Here is a 25892-nt window from a genome sequence, read left to right as displayed (position 1 = left end):
CTACAAACTGATAGAATTATAGGGAACATGCAACTACTACTACTACGTCGCTTATACAACAAAATAGAACTGTACTCTGCGGAAATACTTGCACATTTATTCGTCATCGGTTCGTTGAAAAAAATCGTTCGTCCGTTTCCCATCACATTGTAACTATTACGGTATATAGTCGTGTCACAGTTTTGTACGTAGCATACATATGATTATTATTACAATTTTTGTTGAACTACAAATGCAATAAGAATTGCCTGCCCTTTACAAACATTTTTATAGTTATTTCAGTGTTCTTGGGATCCACAATACTATGTGGACAAACAAACCAAGAAACATTTGTTATTACATGTATGAAACAATCAGTGTATTGGTAAGTCTCAAAAGGAATTTCTGTATGTGCTATAAGTGAGGGCGCAATCCCTTGTTGTGATGTTATGGAGCTGCACATTCCTATTTCATAAAGTATTGCAATTTATTTTCAAAAACATAAGAATCTAATATATGTATTCTACAGATATAATAAATAATCAAGCTCTCTGAACTGATTTCTATAAAACAGCTGTATAGACATTCTTGCAATACATTCATTCACATTTGCTTGTGAATTTCTAAGTGTCAGTAAGCATTTATTTATCTTTATTCATCCAAGGATCATATCACAATATAGGATCTGTCAATTTAATACAGTGCCAATCAATACACCAAAATATAGGACACAGTATACATAACATGCTTTAAGAGGGTATAACTGGTAATTAGATGGAGGAGCCATCCATTTGCCTTAGTGATCCAGCAAACCCCAAATCAGGATGATGGGACAGAGTTGCTCCATCCTTCTGAATATGAAGTCAGTGTCCTAGCAACTGCACTACCTCATTCGGTATTATCTATCGTGTAATGTTCCTTCATTTATACATAAATTGTTTCAGGTAACTTGCAATATAAAAGTTTCTTTCTTCACTGCCAACACACTGATGTAACCTGCTGATGACGTCTGTACTGTTTATGCTCACTTGAAATTAAGGGTAGTTGGAACGCCCTATCCCGACAATGTTAAATTTATATATGAAGACAGTAACTGTTCTCGAATGAACAGATTACTGTTGTTGGCCGTGCAGGTTTTTTCCCTGGAATAAATGATGACTAACTGAAACCCTCAGCTGCCGACAGGTGTTGTTGGTATACCTCGATGTGGACAGCTGAAAAAGTGTGCCCCGACCGTGACTCGAACCCGGGATCTCCTGCTTACATGGCAGACGCTCTATCCATCTGAGCCACCGAGGACGCAGATGAATAGCACGACTGCAGGGACTTATCCCTTGCACGCTTCCCGTGAGACTCACGTTCCCAACTGTCCACAATTCCACAAATGTAATGTACCTTATAGACATTGGCCCATTCACTCATTACTCGCGCACACTTTGGCGATTCCCGTAAGAGTTTGGACAACCTGTGCGCATTCGCACAGACAAAGGTCAATGGCTGGGTAGCCTTAACACAGCATGTTGTTATCAATGGAGAGACGTCTACAGACGTTAAAGTAACCTCTGGCGTGCCACAGGGGAGTGTTATGGGACCATTGCTTTTCACAATATATATAAATGACTTAGTAGATAGTGTCGGAAGTTCCATGCGGCTTTTCGCGGATGATGCTGTAGTATACAGAGAAGTTGCAGCATTAGAAAATTGTAGCGAAATGCAGGAAGATCTGCAGCGGATAGGCACTTGGTGCAGGGAGTGGCAACTGACCCTTAACATAGACAAATGTAATGTATTGCGAATACATAGAAAGAAGGATCCTTTATTGTATGATTATATGATAGCGGAACAAACACTGGTAGCAGTTACTTCTGTAAAATATCTGGGAGTATGCGTGCGGAACGATTTGAAGTGGAATCATCATATAAAATTAATTGTTGGTAAGGCGGGTACCAGGTTGAGATTCATTGGGAGAGTGTTTAGAAAATGTAGTCCATCAACAAAGGAGGTGGCTTACAAAACACTCGTTCGACCTATACTTGAGTATTGCTCATCAGTGTGGGATCCGTACCAGATCGGTCTGACGGAGGAGATAGAGAAGATCCAAAGAAGAGCGGCGCGTTTCGTCACAGGGTTATTTGGAAACCGTGATAGCGTTACGGAGATGTTTAATAAACTCAAGTGGCAGACTCTGCAAGAGAGGCGCTCTGCATCGCGGTGTAGCTTGCTCGCCAGGTTTCGAGAGGGTGCGTTTCTGGATGAGGTATCGAATATATTGCTTCCCCCTACTTATACCTCCCGAGGAGATCACGAATGTAAAATTAGAGAGATTAGAGCGCGCACGGAGGCTTTCAGACAGTCGTTCTTCCCGCGAACCATACGCGACTGGAACAGGAAAGGGAGGTAATGACAGTGGCACGTAAAGTGCCCTCCGCCACACGCCGTTGGGTGGCTTGCGGAGTATCAATGTAGATGTATATATATATGAAGACAGTAACTGTTCTCGAAAGAACTTGGATTCACTGTATTTCAGGAACCACTGTAGCCATTGACATGAAACTTTTACAGGACATTAAACTGTATTTTCTGAGTCTGCTAAACTGCAATAATTACATGTTAGCCACTGCTTTCAGAAATACAATTTTTTAATCACACGGTTAAAATTTTGTGTACTTTTTTTGTATGTTATCCTAAATAACTTTAATTACGTGTAATAATATATTCTTATTTTTAGTTCAGTAGACTCAGGATATGTAAGTTATTACTCCCTAAAAATTTGAATACTCCACTCGAAGTGGTTTCTGAGATTTAGGGAAAAATGCAACAGAAAATTTAAATTTTCGGGAATGGCTTCTAAAGTTTCAAAGAGTGTAACTCACTTAATGTATGGTTAATTTTTTATTTTTATTTTTAGTCACTCAGAAGCACCCTGCACCAAACTGTATATCATCCTCCTGATCTTTTTCCAAGCTTTTTCTTCTTTTTGGACTCCTTAGTGGCCAACTGTGCTGCATACTCTGCTTTACCAATGTGTATCTTGTCCGTTGGTTCAAGTTCTCTGATGTAGTTTGCTCCAGGAGTAATTCCTATATGCTGTAGCTCTTTCGCCCTACCAATGTTGCCATCATTAAAAGCAATAACAGCATCACTGACACACCACTTTAGTGTCTTCATTCCAACAAAAACATTTTTTGGTATGAGAGTCCATATAAGATTATTGAACGACTCATTGGGGGTTTTGAGTCTGACCATGTAGACACTTCTTCAGTAACTCAGGATTTGCCAGGTCTCTGTAAATAGGTTTTATGCCATCCATGGCTGCTGCTGGGATGGAATGTTTATCACTGTGTGAACTGTTTGAGTACTGGGCATTGTGGTAATTGCACCATGAATCAGGTCCAGGTGGGCAAAGATGGTTTACTGATTTTTCATCAGTGGACAGACTGTGGAAGAAGGTAGACCATACTGTTGTAGTTCATTAACCATTTTGTCTGTCAGCCTGCCTCTTATGGTTTTACCATCAGAAAGTTTTTGTTGTTCAAACTCTGTTTCAACTTCCTCAACCTGGTGCCCATCCTCTTCTGGACATGACCAATACAAATACAAAATTTAACCTTTATAACACAGCAATCCACAATAAAATACTTCCCATTTTTATTTGGAAAACTGCAAATTTTATAATCAGATAAAAATCTAATTTTTTTCTGTTCTAACTCCCCTTAAATCATAGTTCCACTCTTTATCACTGCCACTCTCACTAAGACACCCACCAATGACTCTTGGATTGAGAACATGCTGCTATGCCCCCTTGCCTCAATTCCATACTCCAAATTACTGCCCACCTGAAAAACTAAGCCAATGAACATTACTATCATGTGTTAGACATCTTGGCGCACGATTCTTGTGAAAGCACTAAATCATAACCATGTACTGAAATATGCCAAGGTGCTGTAGTTATCCCCTTTCATTACTATCCACTTCTCTGAGTCATCTAAGTAATCTTTAATTATGTAATATGCATTACTTGTGAATAAAATTTTACCTGCCTATGTAAAGAAATATTTTTAAGTAATCTTTTTCACTTCGTTTGACAATTTATTATACCCCTCTGATATAAAATGCTGTTTTGAGTTTTTATTTCTTTTACATGAGTAAATGTTACTCCAAAACAGCTCTTCTTCCATGATTATATAAAGAACTATTAGTGCAGTATTTATTAATATTTTCCACCACATGAACCACAGATTGGTGTACATACTCACTTGCCGCAAGAAGGATGCCCAATTTCCATGTTTTGTGCCTTTAAACCATACTGCCTAAAGTTCAACACAGAAGGAAAAAATGTAGGCACATTAGCTGACACTACATTTTTTAGTAGTCTGTTGTTAACTGTAATTGACACATTGTACTAGATTTTGTTTCTAAGCCTACATTAACTGCGTGGTGGGCTCATTTTCACCTTAGACCTAGCTGTCTTTACATTTAACATTCCTCCCCGCCATGGCATCAAATAACCAACACTGCAGAGTACTCAACAAATAGGTTTATGTTTGTGTTTGGATTGTTAAACCTGGATTCCTGAGCTAGTGAGTTGTCAGTACTGTTAAGAAGCCTTTCTGTTACTGTAAAATCTTGCATGCTTTGGATAAGATTAAACAACAATTTTCTTACATGTTGGACTTGGATCATAAGGAAGATACAATCCCCTGTAAAATCTGCTATTAATAACAGGGCGTATATGTGCCAAGTAGTAGTTGGATGTTGACAGTCATTAAGCAAAAACTCTAGAACACTATCCCCGGCTACATGTAAGTGAGATTTGCTCAGGGGTTCTACTCAACTTGATCATCATTCTCATTGCTATATACTGGAGAAGAAATGCAATGATGAACCAGAATATTAGGATCATTGTCGAAAATACGGAAGCGTCCGATCCCGCCCGTCTGGTTTAACCCATGGCGGAAACGACCATAAACCACGATTCCAATATGGCGCATATAAAGTCGTTACGTACACATTATGAGGACGAAAATACATCGAAAAACACACACACACACACACACTTTCCACAAAAAGCCTAATGACACTAACGGGACAAGTGCGGGAAATGGGGTGGTTTTGGGTAGGGGCAAACTAAATATAAACAAAATTGGCCTTTACAAATGTCTGCTTGTGTCTGTGTATGTGCGATTGGATATGGGTGTGTGTGCGAGTGTATACCTGTCCTTCTTTCCCCCTAAGGTAAGTCTTTCCGCTCCTGGGATTGGAATGACTCTTTACCCTCTCCCTTAAAACCCACATCCTTTCGTCTTTCCCTCTCCTTCCCTCTTTCCTGATGAAGCAACCGTTGGTTGCGAAAGCTTGAATTTTGTGTGTATGTTTGTGTTTGTTTGTGTGTCTATCGACCTGCCAGCGCTTTCGTTTGGTAAGTCACATCATCTTTGTTTGTAGATATAAATATAAACAAATTTAGACACCCACCCCCATACAAAACCACACAAAACGACGAAAAAAACCGACATCACAAAACTCCCCAAATACCTCTAAACACAATATCATCTGGAATCGGATACTTCCCTTGACCTATATAGCTCAACAGCAGCTCCCGATCCCATAAATTAGGATCAAACACTTCCCTTGGCCTATATAGCTCAAAAACATCTCCCGATACCAATACCAATCATCAATGGAGAGACGTCTACAGACGTTAAAGTAACCTCTGGCGTGCCACAGGGGAGTGTTATGGGACCATTGCTTTTCACAATATATATAAATGACTTAGTAGATAGTGTCGGAAGTTCCATGCGGCTTTTCGCGGATGATGCTGTAGTATACAGAGAAGTTGCAGCATTAGAAAATTGTAGCGAAATGCAGGAAGATCTGCAGCGGATAGGCACTTGGTGCAGGGAGTGGCAACTGACCCTTAACATAGACAAATGTAATGTATTGCGAATACATAGAAAGAAGGATCCTTTATTGTATGATTATATGATAGTGGAACAAACACTGGTAGCAGTTACTTCTGTAAAATATCTGGGAGTATGCGTGCGGAACGATTTGAAGTGGAATGATCATATAAAATTAATTGTTGGTAAGGCGGGTACCAGGTTGAGATTCATTGGGAGAGTGCTTAGAAAATGTAGTCCATCAACAAAGGAGGTGGCTTACAAAACACTCGTTCGACCTATACTTGAGTATTGCTCATCAGTGTGGGATCCGTACCAGATCGGTCTGACGGAGGAGATAGAGAAGATCCAAAGAAGAGCGGCGCATTTCGTCACAGGGTTATTTGGTAACCGTGATATCGTTACGGAGATGTTTAATAAACTCAAGTGGCAGACTCTGCAAGAGAGGCGCTCTGCATCGCGGTGTAGCTTGCTCGCCAGGTTTCGAGAGGGTGCGTTTCTGGATGAGGTATCGAATATATTGCTTCCCCCTACTTATACCTCCCGAGGAGATCACGAATGTAAAATTAGAGAGATTAGAGCGCGCACGGAGGCTTTCAGACAGTCGTTCTTCCCGCGAACCATACGCGACTGGAACAGGAAAGGGAGGTAATGACAGTGGCACGTAAAGTGCCCTCCGCCACACACCGTTGGGTGGCTTGCGGAGTATCAATGTAGATGTAGATGTACCAACATACACAGCCGCACATTGGGATCGAACACTTCCCTTGACCTGCGCACTGTTAATTTTACCCGTCATATCCATTCCTGAACAAAAACAACAACCGATTAATTTTACTAAAATTACCACACGATGTACAGAGAACAACACTAAATTAACCTTCACACAAAATCGTTAACTGACTGAAATGAATTCCACTACAAACACAGCCAACACTCGAACAATTCTGGGTAGTGAGCAAAAGCAAACTGAGCCCATTACACCACACAAACGAAAACCCTGAACATACCACCAGAGAGCACAACAAACCACAACGCGACGACATCTACAAACACGCCACACTCACAAACCAAATTCCGCGCCATCATGATGTCACACACAACAACACCCTTACGTCAAGGGTCAAAGCCACGCGTGGGTCGGACACTTCTGTCGACCCTCATTGTCGGGCCAACCGAAGCGTCCGATTCCACCCATCTGCTTTGACCCATGACGTAAGGGTATTGTGGTGTGTGACATCATTACAGCGTGCAGTTTATGAACTGGTTGTGTTTGTAGATGTCATCCTGTTATATTTGGTGGCTCTCTCTCTCTCTCTCTCTCTCTCTCTCTCTCTCTCTCTCTCTCTCTGTGTGTGTGTGTGTGTGTGTGTGTGTGTGTGTGTGTGTGTGTGTTTGTTTGGAATGGCCAACCTACTTCACAGTGCCGAAATTTGTTGGTGGTAATTAATTGCTTTTTGGGTCTGTTTTTCTCGAGTTGTAATGTTTCATGTTTTTATTGTGTATCAAATGTGTTAGTTTGCATAGGGATGTTTGACTGTTGAATTTTTGAGGTGTTGTGGTTTTGGTTCTGTTTTTCGTAGTTGAAGGTGTTGGTGTTTTCGTACCAATAGTTATGATTGACCTATATAGGTCAAGGGCAATGACCGGTTGCAATTTTTGTACAGTTTTTATATGCAGATATTGGTGTTTTGGTATCATCAGCTGTGGTCAAGGGAATTGTCTGATTCCAATTTCTGTAGTTTTTGCTGTAAGCGGTGGTGTTTAGGTATTGTCAGCTGCTGTTTACCTATATAGGTCAAGGGGAGTGTCCGATTCCTGTAGATTTTTGTAATTTTTATTTTGTTCATCATTTTGTGTGTTTTACAATTTTTTTTACCTTGCCCCACCCTAAAACCCCCAATTTCTCACAGTTGTCCCGTTAGTTCAATTTTATTTTTGGAGGGAGATGTTATTGTCTTATTTATACGTATTTTTGTGTTTTTTGCCATGTGTATGTAGTGACATCATAGGTGCCTTATTGGAGATATTTAGAATAGTCACGTCTGCCATATTGATGACGTCATGGGTCAAAGCAGACGGGTGGTATCGGACACTTCCGTAATCCCAGCTCCAGACCCACAAACCACTGACTCATAGTTTATAGGAATTGTGTGACCTATGCATAGCCATCTGGTGAGACATAACTTTGGGAACCCTTTTAGATTAGATTAGATTAGATTAGATTAATACTAGTTCCATGGATCATGAATACGATATTTCGTAATGATGTGGAACGAGTCGAATTTTCCAATACATGACATAATTAGGTTAATTTAACAACATACTTAAGTTAATATAACTACTTTTTTTTGTGTTTTTTTATTTTTATTTTTTTTATTTTTTTAATATTTTTTTTCTTAATTTATATCTAAAAATTCCTCTATGGAGTAGAAGGAGTTGTCATTCAGAAATTCTTTTAATTTCTTCTTAAATACTTGTTGGTTATCTGTCAGACTTTTGATACTATTTGGTAAGTGACCAAAGACTTTAGTGCCAGTATAATTCACCCCTTTCTGTGCCAAAGTTAGATTTAATCTTGAATAGTGAAGATCGTCCTTTCTCCTAGTATTGTAGTTATGCACACTGCTATTACTTTTGAATTGGGTTTGGTTGTTAATAACAAATTTCATAAGAGAGTATATATACTGAGAAGCTACTGTGAATATCCCTAGATCCTTAAATAAATGTCTGCAGGATGATCTTGGGTGGACTCCAGCTATTATTCTGATTACACGCTTCTGTGCAATAAATACTTTATTCCTCAGTGATGAATTCCCCCAAAATATGATGCCATATGAAAGCAATGAGTGAAAATAGGCGTAGTAAGCTAATTTACTAAGATGTTTATCACCAAAATTTGCAATGACCCTTATTGCATAAGTAGCTGAACTCAAACGTTTCAGCAGATCATCAATGTGTTTCTTCCAATTTAGTCTCTCATCAATGGACATACCTAAAAATTTGGAATATTCTACCTTAGATATATGCTTCTGATTAAGGTCTATATTTATTAATGGCGTCATGCCATTCCCTGTACGGAACTGTATGTACTGTGTCTTATCAAAATTCAGTGAGAGTCCATTTACAAGGAACCACTTAGTAATTTTCTGAAAGACAGTATTGACAATTTCATCAGTTAATTCTTGTTTCTCAGGTGTGATTACTATACTTGTATCATCAGCAAAGAGAACTAACTTTGCCTCTTCATGAATATAGAATGGCAAGTCATTAATATATAATAAGAACAACAAAGGACCCAAGACTGACCCTTGTGGAACCCCATTCTTGATTGTTCCCCAGTTTGAGGAATGTGCTGATCTTTGCATGTTACGAGAACTACTTATTTCAACTTTCTGCACTCTTCCAGTTAGCTACGCATTAAACCATTTGTGCACTGCCCCACTCATGCCACAATACTTGAGCTTGTGTAGCAGAATTTCATGATTTACATAATCAAAAGCCTTTGAGAGATCACAAAAAATCCCAATGGGAGGTGTTCGGTTATTCAGATCATTCAAAATTTGACTGGTGAAAGCATATATGGCATTTTCTGTTGAAAAACCTTTCTGGAAACCAAACTGACATTTTGTTAGTATTTCATTTTTACAGATATGTGAAGCTACTCTTGAATACATTACTTTCTCAAAAATTTTGGATAAAGCTGTTAGAAGGGAGATTGGACGGTAATTGTTGACATCAGATCTATCCCCCTTTTTATGCAACTTGTCAACTCCATGTAGTGTAGAATCACTGTTATTTTGTGTTTGAAATGTGGACCAACATCCTGTTAATTAGGTGATCATAATGATTTGGCTCATCAGTATATACATTCTCAAGGTTCCCTGGTACTGAAGGCAGCAGTTGCATAATGGTCGCTAGATGCAATCGAGCAGTTATTCCACTCTATCAAGAAAGATATAGAAATAAAATAGACATACCAGTTGTTCTGAAGAATGTGGCCAGTGAACTACAGACAGTGACATATTTCAGATGATGGTGAAATTTTATTGTGATTTCATATCCTCTGATGGCGTGAATCGCATATTTCAACACTATCAGGCATTCTTTGGGAGCTAAAGACATGAGGGAATATCCTCTAACAACTGAAAAGTGTATAAGTGCTCTTGTCTGCTGAGTTCCTTGACTAGACTTGCATCTGTGCTGAACATGTGACTTGGCATGTCTAGAAGTAATCAGCCATCTTTGCCGCTTTTCACTAACTGTGATAGTGCTACTCCGTCATCGAGATGTCCTAATGAACATAGTCACCGTATGAACCGTGGTTCTTGGAAAACAGTGTAAGTTGTGAGTCAAAGATGAATTTTGAAAACATGTCGAACCCAGTGTTTATATACCCTAATACTCTTCTGCTCAACATACACATAGCTAGCAGCTTTATAATTTCTAAGGAGCTTGGATAGACTGGCATGAATGCCACCTGTGCATGTCTTTTAACACTACTCAGTGAGTCTTTGAAGCAGCTGTCAGCAATGATCTTCCTTATTTTTGGACCTATGAACACATTTTCTTCAAATTTTGCGTAAACCAACTCTTTAAAATAGATCTACAGGTACCAAAAAGTAGCTGAATCAATGCTTGGCACTTTCGTAAAATTCACGTGCCTCAGCTGTATATGAGTGGGGCTTGATATCTTTGTCACACTGAATGAACACTTCATCATGGAATTATTTACTTTCTGGCTGCATCCTGTGTCTGACTTGCCACTTCTTCCTTATGTTCAGGTACCTGTTTGCATTCTCATGAGAGTAGTGATTATTTTCAAATCACCACAGGTACGCAAGCAGTATTTGCAATGACATGTATTTTCTAGAAGTAATGACATGCTGACGTACTTCTCTCCCATGTGGGCAAAATATCCAGCCAGTACTGATGACGCATATCAGTTTCTGTTGTGTCAGTACAGCCTTAGATGAGGATAGCCACAAGGAAACTTAAGAGGAGAAGTTGATATTGTGATCTTACCAGCCAACAAAGGCAACACAACTGTGGTCCTGTCTCACCAGGATTACATTTAGAAAATGCTGGGCCTGTTAGAAGACAGTGCATACCAGAAGATCGACACTGACTCGACCAAGAGGATGGAGAGGAAGACCGTGCCACTTCTCAAAGAATCTGGCTTGCCAGAAGAGGTTGTTAAAAAACTAAGACAGAGAGAATCAGTTTGACCAGGATTTTATGGTTTCTCAAAGTTCCACAAGGATGGGGTTCCTTTACACCCCATTATCAGCAACATTGTTCTTCTGACATACTCACTAAGTATTGAAAGGATTTGCTTAGTCTTTATGACGGGAAATAGTCGTATCATATTTGCAAGTCTGTAGATTTTGTGGGTGGGATTACGTAATAATAAGCCTCCAACATCCTTTAGAGTTCTGACATGACTTTTTTTTTGCCAGAGTTTCTTTACAGGAATTCGTAGAACTTATTGGCAAGAAATTTGACACAGAGACAAGCAACCCTTTTAGGTACATTTTGATGTTGACATACTTTCTTTTTGACGATGGCAACTATGAGCAGACGGAAAGAGTAGCCATAGGGAGCCCATTTTCACCAGTTGTTGTCAATATGTATATGGAATATTTTGAGGAGGATGCTCTGGAATTAGTCCAGTGGAAACCTACTTGTTTCTTCTGGTATGTAGATGACACTTTCACTGTACAGCCACATGAAGAGACAAGCTGAGTGACTTCCTTGTACACCTTAGTTCCATACACCAGAACATCAACTTCACCGTGGAAATGGATGGAGTGCTCCGCTTTCGGGATGTCCTGGTTCAAAGAAAAGCATACAGCACTTTGGGTCACAGCATGTACCAGAAGAAGACGTACACTGACCTGTACTTACTTACAGACAGCTGCCACCACTCAGCTCAGAGGAACAGTGTGCTCAGAACTTTGGTGCATAGGACTCACATCCACTCTGACAGCAAAAGTATCAACAAATAACTTGAACATCTGAGAGTAGTTTTCCAGAAGAATGGCTACAAGGCGTGGGAAATTTGGAGAGCCCTGCATCCTATACCCTCTGTACAACTGTTGGAACCAGAAGAGGATTCTCAGGAGGATGCAGCCATTGCATTTATTCCTTTTTGTGGCACATTATCTGGGAAGATAGGATGAATACTCTGGAAAAACCAAGTGAAGACTGTCTTTTGCGCACCAACCAAAACACGGGCACTGCTTGGTAGGGTAATATTAATGACTTGCCATCCTATATTCATGAAGAGGCAAAGTTAGTTCTCTTTGCTGATGATACAAGTATAGTAATCACACCTGACAAACAAGAATTAACTGATGAAATTGTCAATACTGTCTTTCAGAAAATTACTAAGTGGTTCCTTGTAAACGGACTCTCACTGAATTTTGATAAGACACAGTACATACAGTTCCGTACAGGGAATGGTATGACGCCATTAATAAATATAGACCTTAATCAGAAGCGTATAGCTAAGGTAGAATATTCCAAATTTTTAGGTGTGTCCATTGATGAGAGATTAAATTGGAAGAAACACATTGATGATCTGCTGAAACGTTTGAGTTCAGCTACTTATGCAATAAGGGTCATGGCAAATTTTGGTGATAAACATCTTAGTAAATTAGCTTACTACGCCTATTTTCACTCATTGCTTTCATATGGCATCATATTTTGGGGGAATTCATCACTGAGGAATAAAGTATTTATTGCACAAAAGCGTGTAATCAGAATAATAGCTGGAGTCCACCCAAGATCATCCTGCAGATATTTATTTAAGGATCTAGGGATATTCACAGTAGCTTCTCAGTATATATACTCTCTTATGAAATTTGTTATTAACAACCTAACCCAATTCAAAAGTAATAGCAGTGTGCATAACTACAATACTAGGAGAAAGGATGATCTTCACTATTCAAGATTAAATCTAACTTTGACACAGAAAGGGGTGAATTATACTGGCACTAAAGTCTTTGGTCACTTACCAAATAGTATCAAAAGTCTGACAGATAACCAACAAGTATTTAAGAAGAAATTAAAAGAATTTCTGAATGACAACTCCTTCTACTCCATAGAGGAATTTTTAGATATAAATTAAGAAAAAAAAATTTTAAAAATAAAAATAAAAAATAAAGAAAAACAAAAAACACAAAAAATAAAGTTGTTATATTAACTTAAGTATGTTGTTAAATTAACCTAATTATGTCATGTATTGGAAAATTCGACTCGTTCCACGTCATTACGAAATATCGTATTCATGATCCATGGAACTAGTATTAATCTAATCTAATCTAATCTAATAGGCTATGGGAATCTGAGGTCTTATCAGGGACTCTGTCAATGTTGTGAGACATACTTAGTAGCTCAGATGGTGCATACTGTCAAAGATCGTTGCCGGGAACATCAACGGCACTCCAGACTGCAGCAACGTAACAAGTTGGCAGTCACAGAATATTGGCTGATGGAGTCACATGGAATGGGCTATGACCACACTAAGGTTCTGAAACAGACATGCAGCTTCTGAGACTGCGTTATTAAGGAATCAATTGAGATTTGATTAAGGGAACTGCTGATAAATTGTGATAGCAAGTACATCCCAAGTAAGGTATGGGGCTCCGTTACTAGAGTGATCCAGAAGAGAAATGAGATATCAGACATCGAACTGATGTTGCCAGCACATGCACCTGGGCACGAACCTAGAATGGAGCACTGTGTCAGCAGAAGGATTAGGGGTTGGGATGCTGGGTGCAGATAGCCAATAGAGTGGCTGATCGGAAGGAGATGGGTAGGAGATAAAAGTGAGTACTGGCCCCGTCAGTCAGTTCATCAGCACACCCGATGATGGCACATGGTTGTTTGCCAAAATATATGCCCGTTGTACAATTGCCATCTGGCAGTTCCCCCATGAACTATTTCGACATAAGACTGTAATGTTACATCTGCTGACATAGACATCTTAGGAGTGTTAGTTTCAGTCTGTGAAGGTTCTATGGCAACATCGAATGATTCATCCTGTGTCCCTCTTTGTATCTTCCTGTTCTTTGTCAATGCATCCACATTTTGTTTTTAGAATACATGAAGAGAAAATCACTGTGGTGCCAAGCTTGATAAACAGTAAGATGTAAAGTGTAGTCAAATGTGGCAAAACAAAAATCACTCCAGACAAAGTATCTGAACACAACATAGTGTCTAGAACTGTGAAGAATTACCGAGATCATGGGCAGAAATGCTGCATTGTGCTTTAACTCATCAAAACACTGAGGTGCCGTAATGGTGGCATATCTGTAATCATCAGTAGTACTCAGGGGTTGGCAGGAAGGTCTGAGTTAACTCTTCGGTAGCTCAGAAGAAAAGCTTTGAGACCATACTTAAACTCATCATCATGTCCTGGGCATCAAAGGAGAATGATGAGCTAACTCATCAACAACAGTCAAAAGATTAATAGTGTTTTCTTCTCACAATAGTACCACTGACATCATTTGCTGTTCAGGATGACTCCATTGTTTTCTATTCTTCCTCCAGCATGAGAATTATGCTTGTCAGTTACAATGACTTAGAATGCTTCAGAAGGGGTGTCATAAGAAAGGTTTTAAGCTCTTTACCGAAAGAAAACTGTTTTTTTATTCATGGTAAATTTTGATAAGATACAGGGTTATTACAAATGATTGAAGCGATTCCACAGCTCTACAATAACTTTATTATTTGAGATATTTTCACAATGCTTTGCACACACATACAAAAACTCAAAAAGTTTTTTTAGGCATTCACAAATGTTCGATATGTGCCCCTTTAGTGATTCGGCAGACATCAAGCCGATAATCAAGTTCCTCCCACACTCGGCGCAGCATGTTCCCATCAATGAGTTCGAAAGCATCGTTGATGCGAGCTCGCAGTTCTGGCACGTTTCTTGGTAGAGGAGGTTTAAACACTGAATCTTTCACATAACCCCACAGAAAGAAATCGCATGGGGTTAAGTCAGGAGAGCGTGGAGGCCATGACATGAATTGCTGATCATGATCTCCACCACGACCGATCCATCGGTTTTCCAATCTCCTGTTTAAGAAATGCCAAACATCATGACAGAAGTGCGGTGGAGCACCATCCTGTTGAAAGATGAAGTCGGCGCTGTCGGTCTCCAGTTGTGGCGTGAGCCAATTTTCCAGCATGTCCAGATACACGTGTTCTGTAACGTTTTTTTCGCAGAAGAAAAAGGGGCCATAAACTTTAAACCGTGAGATTGCACAAAACACGTTAACTTTTGGTGAATTGTGAATTTGCTGCATGAATGCGTGAGGATTCTCTACCGCCCAGATTCGCACATTGTGTCTGTTCACTTCACCATTAAGAACAAATGTTGCTTCATCACTGAAAACAAGTTTCACACTGAACGCATCCTCTTCCATGAGCTGTTGCAAACCGCGCCGAAAATTCAAAGCATTTGACTTTGTCATCGGGTGTCAGGGCTTGTAGCAATTGTAAACGGTAAGGCTTCTGCTTTAGCCTTTTCCGTAAGATTTTCCAAACAGTCGGCTGTGGTACGTTTAGCTCCCTGCTTGCTTTATTCGTCGACTTCCGTGGGCTACGCATGAAACTTGCCCGCACGTGTTCAATCGTTTCTTCGCTCACTGCAGGCTGACCCGTTGATTTCGCCTTACAGAGGCATCCAGAAGCTTTAAACTGCGCATACCATCACCGAATGGAGTTAGCAGTTGGTGGATCTTTGTTGAACTTCGGCCTGAAGTGTCGTTGCACTGTTATGACTGACTGATGTGAGTGCATTTCAAGCACGACATACGTTTTCTCAGCTCCTGTCACCATTTTGTCTCACTGCGCTCTCGAGCGCTCTGGCGGCAGAAACCGGAAGTGCGGCTTCAGCCGAACAAAACTTTATGAGTTTTGCTACGTATCTGTAGTGTGTCGTGACCATATGTCAATGAATGGAGCTACAGTGAATTTATGAAATCGCTTCAATCATTTGTAATAGCCCTGTAACTGTTCAAAGTTTTGGAAATACACTCGTTACTGACACGTATCTGTTCTGTTACAAAAGTTGAGGGCACTAAAATTCTCAAAGTGCAACAGTGATAAGAATTGGGGCGCAGATTGAACCAATTTGTTGCTATTTTACGGAGCATTTATATGTGTGCAACTTATTTATGACTGAGTAGAGTATAGCACTGCAAGACTTCCTGTTTTATGATCTCCAACACTATCCACCACAATGAGGTCATTATAGTGGCTATAGTGCTTGATGTAGCAGTACCGTAACCAGCCTCTGTACTGATACTTTGAAACAGCTATTAATTGTGTGCTGCATATTGGTCAACGTCAGAGTCCTATTTTAGCTATCATTCTACTCCACAAGCTGAGCATCAGGTGTCTTGTTATTACCCTCAAGCAACAAAGCTATTTGCGGTGTTAACAAAGAAACTGAGAGAGACTTCATGCTGCATTTATATCTACCCTTAAGTGTGAATGGAAATAATATCCTCGTAGATGTTTGCGAGGCCCAGTCAGCATTCAATACAGTGCTTATTTGTGTTAGCTCATATGTCAGAAATGGGCCGTAAGTACTGAAAAGTGTTGCATTGGCCTAGTATTGTGGAAAGCAGAAGCAAGTTGTAAGGATAACAATGGTATGGGGTGTTCCCTCCTCCATACTGCCTCTCAAAACAAGAAAGGTCAGTCGCTCAGTAGCCATTTTCAGAAGTGGTAACCCTCAGTATAGAATATACGAAGGTCCATAAAACACTTAGGGAGGGCTTAACTTTGCCAGCCATTTGTACTTCTCAATGGCAACAGTGAAGGGAGAAGTTGGGGGAGGTAAGAAAGGAGATGAAGAGGGAGTGGATGGCAGAGAACTACAGATTCTTTGAGAATGATGGTAATAGCAGCTGTGTCAGGTTACACTTAGGTAAGAAAACATTAGTCAACCATAAGTAAAAAAAGAAGAAAAAATCATAGAAGATGGCACGAAAGGAGAGAATGATGTGGCGGGAATTTGTGAGAATGTATAAGTGGATTACAACAAAAGGACAATTAAGTGAGATGGAGCAGGTAGGTTGTATTGGGCATAAAAGTGGGGAAAGGACAGCAAGATAAGGCGAAGGAGATAAGTAAACAAGTGCAGGGAGATATACTTTGTGCCAAACGGTAAACTAAAATTAAGTATCTTGAAAATTAAGATTTGATAGACAAGTGCAACAAATGGTGTGTTTATATATAAAAACAAAGATGAGGTGACTTACCGAACGAAAGCGCTGGCAGGTCGATAGACACACAAACAAACACAAACATACACACAAAATTCAAGCTTTCGCAGCAAACTGTTGCCTCATCAGGAAAGAGGGAAGGAGAGGGGAAGACGAAAGGAAGTGGGTTTTAAGGGAGAGGGTAAGGAGTCATTCCAATCCCGGGAGCGGAAAGACTTACCTTAGGGGGAAAAAAGGACAGGTATACACTCGCACACACGCACATATCCATCCACACATACAGACACAAGCAGACATATTTGTCTGCTTGTGTCTGTATGTGTGGATGGATATGTGCGTGTGTGCGAGTGTATACCTGTCCTTTTTTCCCCCTAAGGTAAGTCTTTCCCCTCCCGGGATTGGAATGACTCCTTACCCTCTCCCTTAAAACCCACTTCCTTTCGTCTTCCCCTCTCCTTCCCTCTTTCCTGATGAGGCAACAGTTTGCTGCGAAAGCTTGAATTTTGTGTGTATGTTTGTGTTTGTTTGTGTGTCTATCGACCTGCCAGCGCTTTCGTTCGGTAAGTCACCTCATCTTTGTTTTTATACATAATTTTTCCCACGTGGAATGTTTCCTTCTATTATATTGAAATGGTGTGTTTATTGTGAAAGGTGTAAGAATTTTATACAGAAGTAATACACAAGTTTTGAAATACGGCAAAAAGCTGCTAACGGATTGTGCTGCAATTACAGTAACTGCTGAAACATGAAAGGAGGTTAGTGTGCTGAAGATAAAGGTTGAAATTGTATTGCAATGAACAACGTGTTTTTCTGGAACAGGAGTACCACAAGTTAGAACACAGTCCTACGGCAACAAGGCACTGTTTTAAAACATGGTTTAATGTTCACAAAGACCTGATGTCAAAACTATTCATAAGCTCTTCGCCACATTTCAGTGGATAGGCAGCATGTCTGATGATCTAGTGGGGAATGTTGACCCAGCAACCTTTAGTTACACCTGACATTGATGCCACAGCTTCTGGAGTTATTCAACAAAATCTAAAGAAATCTGTTGGAAGCATTGCAGCAGAAGCATTTCAGCATGCAGAAAATACTGAGGAAGAGTCTACACATGTTTCCTTTCAAAGTCAAAAGTACCAGGCTGTAACTCTTGGAGCTGTGCCACAGAGGGCTGACTTTGTGAGCTAGATTGTCACAACAGTTGATTATGAAGAATTTGATATTGGCTGCATCTGGTTCACAGATGAAGCACACTTCCACCTGAATAGACTCATGAATAAATAAAACTGGTGATTTTGGGGTTCCAAAAATCCCCATTTGTGTGAAGCAAAACCACTGTATTCTCCCAAAGCTATTTTTTGGGCTGTAGGGCAGAGTCATTATTGGCTCTTTTTTCATGCAATAATGATCACTAGTGAACATTACATTGCAATTTTGGAACAATTTGGTACCACACAGCTAGCACTGGAGGATTGACTGGGCACCGAGTGGTTCATGCGAGATGGGGCCAGACCACTTGGCACCAAATAGATTATTTTTCTTTTTTGATGAATAGTTCAGGAATAGAGTCATTCCGTTAGATTATTGTGAATTTAAAAATGAACATGTACAGTCACAACTGCAAGAATCTTCTTTTTTATGAGGTTACTGGTTTCACTGTGCCCTAGACCATCTTTAGACCTCACACCATGGTGGTAGACAGTGGCTGTGAACGGAGCACTGTCACATCATGCTGTATGAGCATGAATCAGTGATCTGTGTGGCATCTGAATCCACTTCCATTGGGGCAGTACAAGATGTGATGAAAATTTCATTATTATATATATATTCTATGAGGCCAACCGTTATTTTCTCTATTGACTGTTACGAAGCATTTTTGGTCTCAGAAAGAAAGATGCTTCCACTCTCCATCATTGTGTACACTGTAATGAGAATGTCTGATAAACTAAAACTGTGTGCTAGGCAAGGACTCGAATGTAGACCGTGTAGTTGTTTCCAGAAGGAATCATTTATCCATTGGTATTTGTTCAATAAGATAGACTGAAGATAGTGTGTGGGGGTACAGAAAGTAGGAGAGTGGTACTGACAGAGTGAAGCTATAAATCAAGCTGTGAAGTATGCCCAGATAACTTACTCAGTAAGAGCATTGCCCGTGCAACAAGGGTTCTTGTTCATGTCTTAATGTACCACACATTTTTGACACATTAGGGAGGGCTGTGTTTTGTTCTCATTTCTGAGGGTGCTCCTAAAAAAAGTCTCCTATTATTTGCAGCTGTAGAGAAACAGTTAAAACAGTTGTTGGCCACACTGTTGTGAGTGGTGCTTGGTCCGCTCCAAAATAAGCACACATAAACTTCACAATTGTGAATTTCCCACAGTTATTAGACTTTTGAATGCAAAGTGCATTAAACTAGTTGAAATTCATTGTCAGTTGACAGGTATTTATGGATAGTCATGTATGGGCATCCAAAACAATTTGGAAGCAAAGTAGAAAGTTTACAACCAGTCTTATTGAGATTCACCACAAAGAAAGGAGCAGTAGGCCGTCAATTTCTGATGAGATGGTCATAAAATTAGAGGAAACTGTGCACAAAAATTGAAGGATCACTCTAGGTGCTCTCTACATTTTGGATTCTGAGGTTTCCTGAAACGCCATCCACAGGATTTTATCTGAAAAGTAGTAATATCAGAAGGTGTGTGCAAGACATATGCCATGCTTGCTAACAGGAAACCACAAATGATGACGAGTTTATCTTCCCATGAATTTCTTCATCATGTAAGGAAAACTTCTTGGACTCGATTGTTGTGGGTAAAGAAACCTGGACATTTCACTCAACACTAGAGACAAAACAACGGTCACGATAGTGGCGCCATCCCTCTTCACCCAAGCTACAAAAATTCAAACAAGCACAGTCTGCCAGTGAAATAGTGGCAACAGACAACAATAAATGCTGACATGTACTGTGAAACACCCAAAAAACTCAGGACTACTCAGAACCTGAGAAGAGGAATGTTGAGCAATGGTGTAAGCATGCTCCACGAACACACCCCCTCTGCACATCACCCATCAAACCATCAATCTCCTGCAAATGGTGACTGGAATGTCATCACCCTCCCACCGTATTGTCTGGACTTTGCATCCTGGAACTAATACCTGTTCCCTGAGTTGAAGGAACATTTGTATGGGCAGTGGTTCTGCTCTGATGATGAGCTGAAAGATGAGGTTCATCATTTTCTGAAGGACATGGCAGTGAGTTGGCATAGCATAGGCGTTGTAAAACTGCCACAATGTTTACAAAAATGCATCAACAAAATGACATTTATGTGCAAAAATAAAGAATTCTTGTATTCGTAAAATGATGTAACTATTATAGAAAATAAATGGTTGGTTGTGTACCTAAAAAAAGAACCATTATTTGATGCCAGCATGGACAGTGTTCCCTGTAACTAACTCAGTATATTTAATGGAAAATCCAGGATAGGATAATGTTATGAAAAGGATAGTTGCTATTCACCATAGAGAGGCACAACAAAAAGACTGTCAAATGAAGCTTTCGCCCAAACTGGCCTTCATCAGAATAGACAACACACACAAATGCAATCCACACATAAAGAGCCACAGTCTCTGGCTGTCAAGACCAGACAGAACTATGTTTGACAGTCTTTTTGTTGTACCTATCTGCGACTCAGCATTTCTGCTGTATGGTGAGTAGCAACTATCAGTATATTTAATCATGTTACCGATGAAACATTTTGTAGCTAGCCAACTAATACAGAACTAGTTATAAAATTAATCAGTTCAGTTACTGGGAGCGTGTGTTACTAGCAGGTATTTCTTCTCATGCAATATGAATATAATCTATCCGTAAGATTGTTAGAAGTACTTAGGAAACTTCTCTGACAGAGAACAGTGTGATCACAGAATTCATCTTCATTTACAGAATGGCATTCGCAAAGCTTGGGATTTATTGAGAATTCATGACAGGTACATATGCCCTTCTCTTACTATATGTATTTTGCACTTTTGTTGCTATATTTAATTAAATGTTTTCTGATTTTCAGTGTAGCAGTTTTACTATTCAACACGACAAGGAAAGTGTTTGTATTTGTTAGACAGTTTCGACCAGGTAAGTATTCAGTAGTCACAACCAGTAAAAAAAAAAAAGAGAGAGAGAGAGAGAGAGAAAACGTGAATTAGCTGGTTAGATTTTGCAAGACTGATTTGGTTACATGAATAAAAATGTTGATTTACATCAATGAAAATCCATGGATGGAATTGAAAAGGGAAGATGTGAAGGCAACAGTGCACCCTGTTACTTGTTAAGCAGTCAACAAGCACATAAACAAGATTTTTCAATTTGTGGTGTAGCATTTGGACCATATGTCCTTTAGAGGTAACAAACAATGTACTTTTTAGAGAAATTGTCCTTGCTTTCAGTTTAATCAATTCAGGGACACCACCAAAACCTTAAGTCATGCTGGATGTATGTCTGCTAGAGCCCTTAGTAATATAAGTTCCGTATACTAACCACTGTTCAGCTCACTTGGAGCAGCATTTTACATTCCCGTGTTCTGAATTTGTATGGTGCGGTCTGTCAGTTTGCTGCTCAGCTTTCTGCTATGAGAGTAAGATTGCATCACTGTAAGAGGGAAGCCACTAATACTACAACATTTTAGTTTACCCAAGTATAATATTATGGAATACACAATCAGAGTTACATAAAATACCGACAGGACAGTTTTGATAATGATTAAGCATGTTTTTGTTAGTCTGTTAGCTCCAAGGAAGGACATTGTGTGAAAGCTTCGCTGTGTATTCAGTCTTATAATGCAACTGATTTCAACATTAAGTATACAGCCAGCGGTTACCTTTACCTCATCCATCGTTCGATACTGATTCATAAATATACAAAATTCATTTTTTAATGACAATGAAAAATACTATTTGTGTTACAGTATTTCTACAATATTTTTGTCAGTGATTTACAAATTGTTGAATTGTTTTCTATTATCAAGATATTTGGCTTTTTCAGTGCATTTACCTAGAATTCATTCACATTTGACATTCTGCCAGTTTTCTATTAAACTTGGGCTACATGAAGTCAATAGTCCTGCAGTCTGGGTACCTCTAACAGCGTTAGTAATTTAGAGATTGTGGACGAAAGCATTGAGACATTGCAGCAAATTTAGAAGCAATCTGCCAATATAAAGCATAAATTGCAAGCTAAGTGTAAAAAGAAAGCCTTAAGAAGAATGGGATCTCCTTACTGCTACATTGTGTTCATTTAAGGTCAATAGGAAAACACCTTGGGTGATGGTTTGTAGGTCACTAGTATTTTTAAACCAAGCACTTCATTCAGTTTTGGGGAAAATATTTTAAAGAACTGTAGACAGAAAATAGAGAAGGATTTTTGGAAACAATTAGTAGTGAAACAGAAAATTATGGAAACATTTCTAGAGATGGTAAAAGATTCAATCAAATCTTTACAGACTGGAAGAGCTGCAGAATTGGAGGAACTGTAAATGAAGTGTTGAAATATAGTACGATAAATCATATGAACTTTTAAGAAACCTTTTTGAAACATCTTTAAATAGTGAGTCCACCCCAGAAGATTTTGATGTACGATTTATATCAGCAATTCATAAGAAAGGGAAAAAAAAGGATGAGTTGACAGTTATAGAGGAATAACTGTGACTAATATATTTAGCAGACATTATGCAAAGATTATTAAACATTTTTAGAGAAAGAATACAGGGAAAAGGAGGTCAAAAAACAAGCTAGCATCAGAGCAGCAAGATTTAACTATATACCATATATTGTTTGCAACAAATGCTGGAACATAAAAGTATTTGATATCACCCCTTCACTTAATATTTGCGGACACAGGAAGAGCTTTTGATGATATACCATTATGCAGCTTGTGGAAGCCTTTAAAATCATGTAATATTAATACTACCATAAATAAAGCAATTCAGAACCTATATGAAAATGCTACTGCAGGAACAAAAGTACAAAACTCTCTCTCACCTGGATTTAAACTCTCAAAGGGATTACATCAGGGATTTAGCCTATTGCTGTCTCTTTATAAAATATATTCAGAAAAAGCATTGGAAAATTGGAAGAAAACATGTAAGAACGTGGAATCCCAATAAATGATGGTACTATATCTTCACTACAGTTTGATGATGACCAGCTAATTTTGACACAAAATGAAGAAAACATTGAATATATCACCCAGAAATCAATGGAGTAGTTTAAATATGGTGCCTTGAACCCAACACAGCTAAAACAAAATAAACATTAATAGGAGGAACAAATTGAGATTTGGTACTGGAAGGATGGAGAGGAATAATTGCACATACTGAAGAGTATTAATTCAAGAATAAATGCTGAGAAGTTCACTATTCTAACATTAGATATTATACACACATCAAAAAAAATTTTGCATCACCCCGGTTGCTAGAACTCCTGAAGATAGATGTTGGCTGTGGATATTGTATCACAGACACAGTCCCTTTGACTGTTCAGAGATGTCACTAAACCCGCCCAAAAATGTAAACAACCATGCGTAAGCAGCACCTATTGGGAGGGGGGGGGGGGGGGGTGTCAAGCAGCCGATCAGTTCCAGTCATACCACCATGAAGGAGGTACATGGTTCGTGTTGTCTGTAGTTCATCCGTGCCTAGACCGTGAATACCGCAGTTCGATTATGTCTGCATTGTTACTTTGTGCCAGAAAGGGCTCTCAACAAGGGAAGTTTCCAGGTGTCTTGGAGTGAACCGAAGACGTGTTCTTTGGACATGGAGGAGATACAGAGAAACAGGAACTGTCAATGACATACCTCGCTCAGGTCGACCAAGGACTACTACCGCAGTGGATGATGGCTACCTACGGATTATGGCTCGGAGGAACCCTGACAGCAATGCTACCATGTTGAATAATGCTTTTTGTGCAGCCACAGGATGTTGTGTTAAGACTCCAACTGCGCGCAATAGGCTGCATGATGCACACCTTCACTCCCAACGTCCATGGCGAGGTCCATCTCTGCAACCACGATACCATGCAGTGCGGTACAGATGGGCCCAACAACATGCCAAATGGACTGCTCAGGATTGACATCACATTCTCTTCACCTATGAGAGTCACATATGCCTTCAACCAGACAGTTGTCAGAGACATGTTTGGAGGCAACCCAGTCAGGCTGAACGCCTTAGTCACACTGTCGAGCAAGTGCAGCAAGCTGGAGGTTCCCTGCTGTTTTGGAGTGGCATTATGTGGGGCCGACGTATGCCGCTGGTGGTCATGGAAGGCACGTAACGGCTGTACGATACTTGAATACCATCCCCCGACCAATAGTGCAACATATTGGCAGCATATTGGCGAGGCATTCGTCTTCATGGATGACAATTCGCGCCCCCATCGTGCACATTTTGTGAATGATTTCCTTCAGGATAATGACATCGCTAGACTAGAGTGGCCAGCATGTTCTTGAGGCATGAACTCTATCCAACATGCCTGGGACAAATTGAAAAGGGCTGTTTGTGGATGACGTGACCCACCGACCACTCTGAGGGATCTATGGCGAGTCGACATTGAGGAATGGGCCAACCTGGACAAACAGTGCCTTGGTGAACTTGTGGATTAGTGACCACAAGGCAATTGATGCTAGGCTGAATACCGCTCTTAACACCTTTTTGAGAGACAGTCTCCACTCCTTCCGATCTGATCACATAAGTGTAGAAAATATGTGGAATGATTTCAAAGAGATAGTATCGATGGCAATTGAGAGATATATACCACATAAATTAATAAGTGATGGTACTGATCCCCCATTGGTTGCAGAAGCAACAAAAAAACATGCCAAATTTAAAATAAGGCAAAATCCCCAAGATTGGCAAAGTTTTGCAGAATTTCAAAATATAGTGCATACTACAATGCAAGATGCTTTTAATAATTTCCATAACGAAATTCTCTTGGAATCTGGCAGAAAACCCAAAGAGATTCTGGTCACACCTAAAGCACACCAATGGCAAGACGCAATCAATAACTCCACTGCGAAATAACAGTGGCGAAGTCACTGATGACAGTGCTACTAAAGCAGAGTTATTAAACAAGGTTTTCTGAAACTCCTTCATCAAAGAAGATGAAGTAAATATTCCTGAATTCCAATCAAGAACAATTGCCAAGAGGAGAAACATAGAAGAAGATATCTTCAATGTAGCAAAGCAGCTTAAATCACTTAATAAAGGCAAGGCCTCCGGTCCAAATTGTATACCAGTCAGGTTCCTTTCAGAGTATGCTGATTCAGTAGCTCCATATTTAGCAATTATATACAACTGCTCGCTCACAGGAAGTTCCGTACCGAAAGACTGGAAAATTGCTCAAGTCACACCAATATCCAAAAAGTGAAATAGGAGTAATCCGCTGAATTACAGGCCCATATCACTAATGTCAATTTGCAGTAGGGTTTTGGAATATATACTGTGTTTGAACATTATGAATTACCTTGAAGAAAACAGTTTATTGACACATAAGTAGCACGGTTTCAGAAAACATCGTTCTTGGGAAACACATCTAGTCACACAAATATTAAGGGTGTAAATTCAAATAAATACTTAGGGATTACAATTACAAATAACCTAAAGTGAAATGATCACGTAGATAATGTTGTCGGTAGAGCAAACCAAAGACTGTGATTCATTGGCAGAACACTTAGAAGGTGCAACAGGTCTACTAAAGAGACTGCTTACACCACACTTGTGTGCC

At 39.6% G+C, this 25892-nt stretch overlaps 1 protein-coding gene across 1 annotated transcript in view; it reads left to right on the top strand.

Annotated features, from left to right (window-relative positions):
* Positions 1-25892, top strand: part of LOC124605224 (uridine diphosphate glucose pyrophosphatase NUDT14-like) — a 99891-nt gene that overhangs the window by 516 nt on the left and 73483 nt on the right. The window contains exons 2-3 of the mRNA XM_047136774.1: positions 21067-21110; positions 21188-21252. Of these exons, the coding sequence (XP_046992730.1) occupies positions 21067-21110; positions 21188-21252 (109 nt within the window). The remainder of the gene's footprint in view (positions 1-21066; positions 21111-21187; positions 21253-25892) is intronic.

This window comes from Schistocerca americana, chromosome 3 (assembly GCF_021461395.2).
Source record: "Schistocerca americana isolate TAMUIC-IGC-003095 chromosome 3, iqSchAmer2.1, whole genome shotgun sequence".
Lineage (NCBI taxonomy): Eukaryota > Metazoa > Arthropoda > Insecta > Orthoptera > Acrididae > Schistocerca > Schistocerca americana.
The sequence above is the reverse complement of the archived record's forward strand: the minus strand, read 5'-3'. Positions and strand labels throughout refer to the sequence as shown.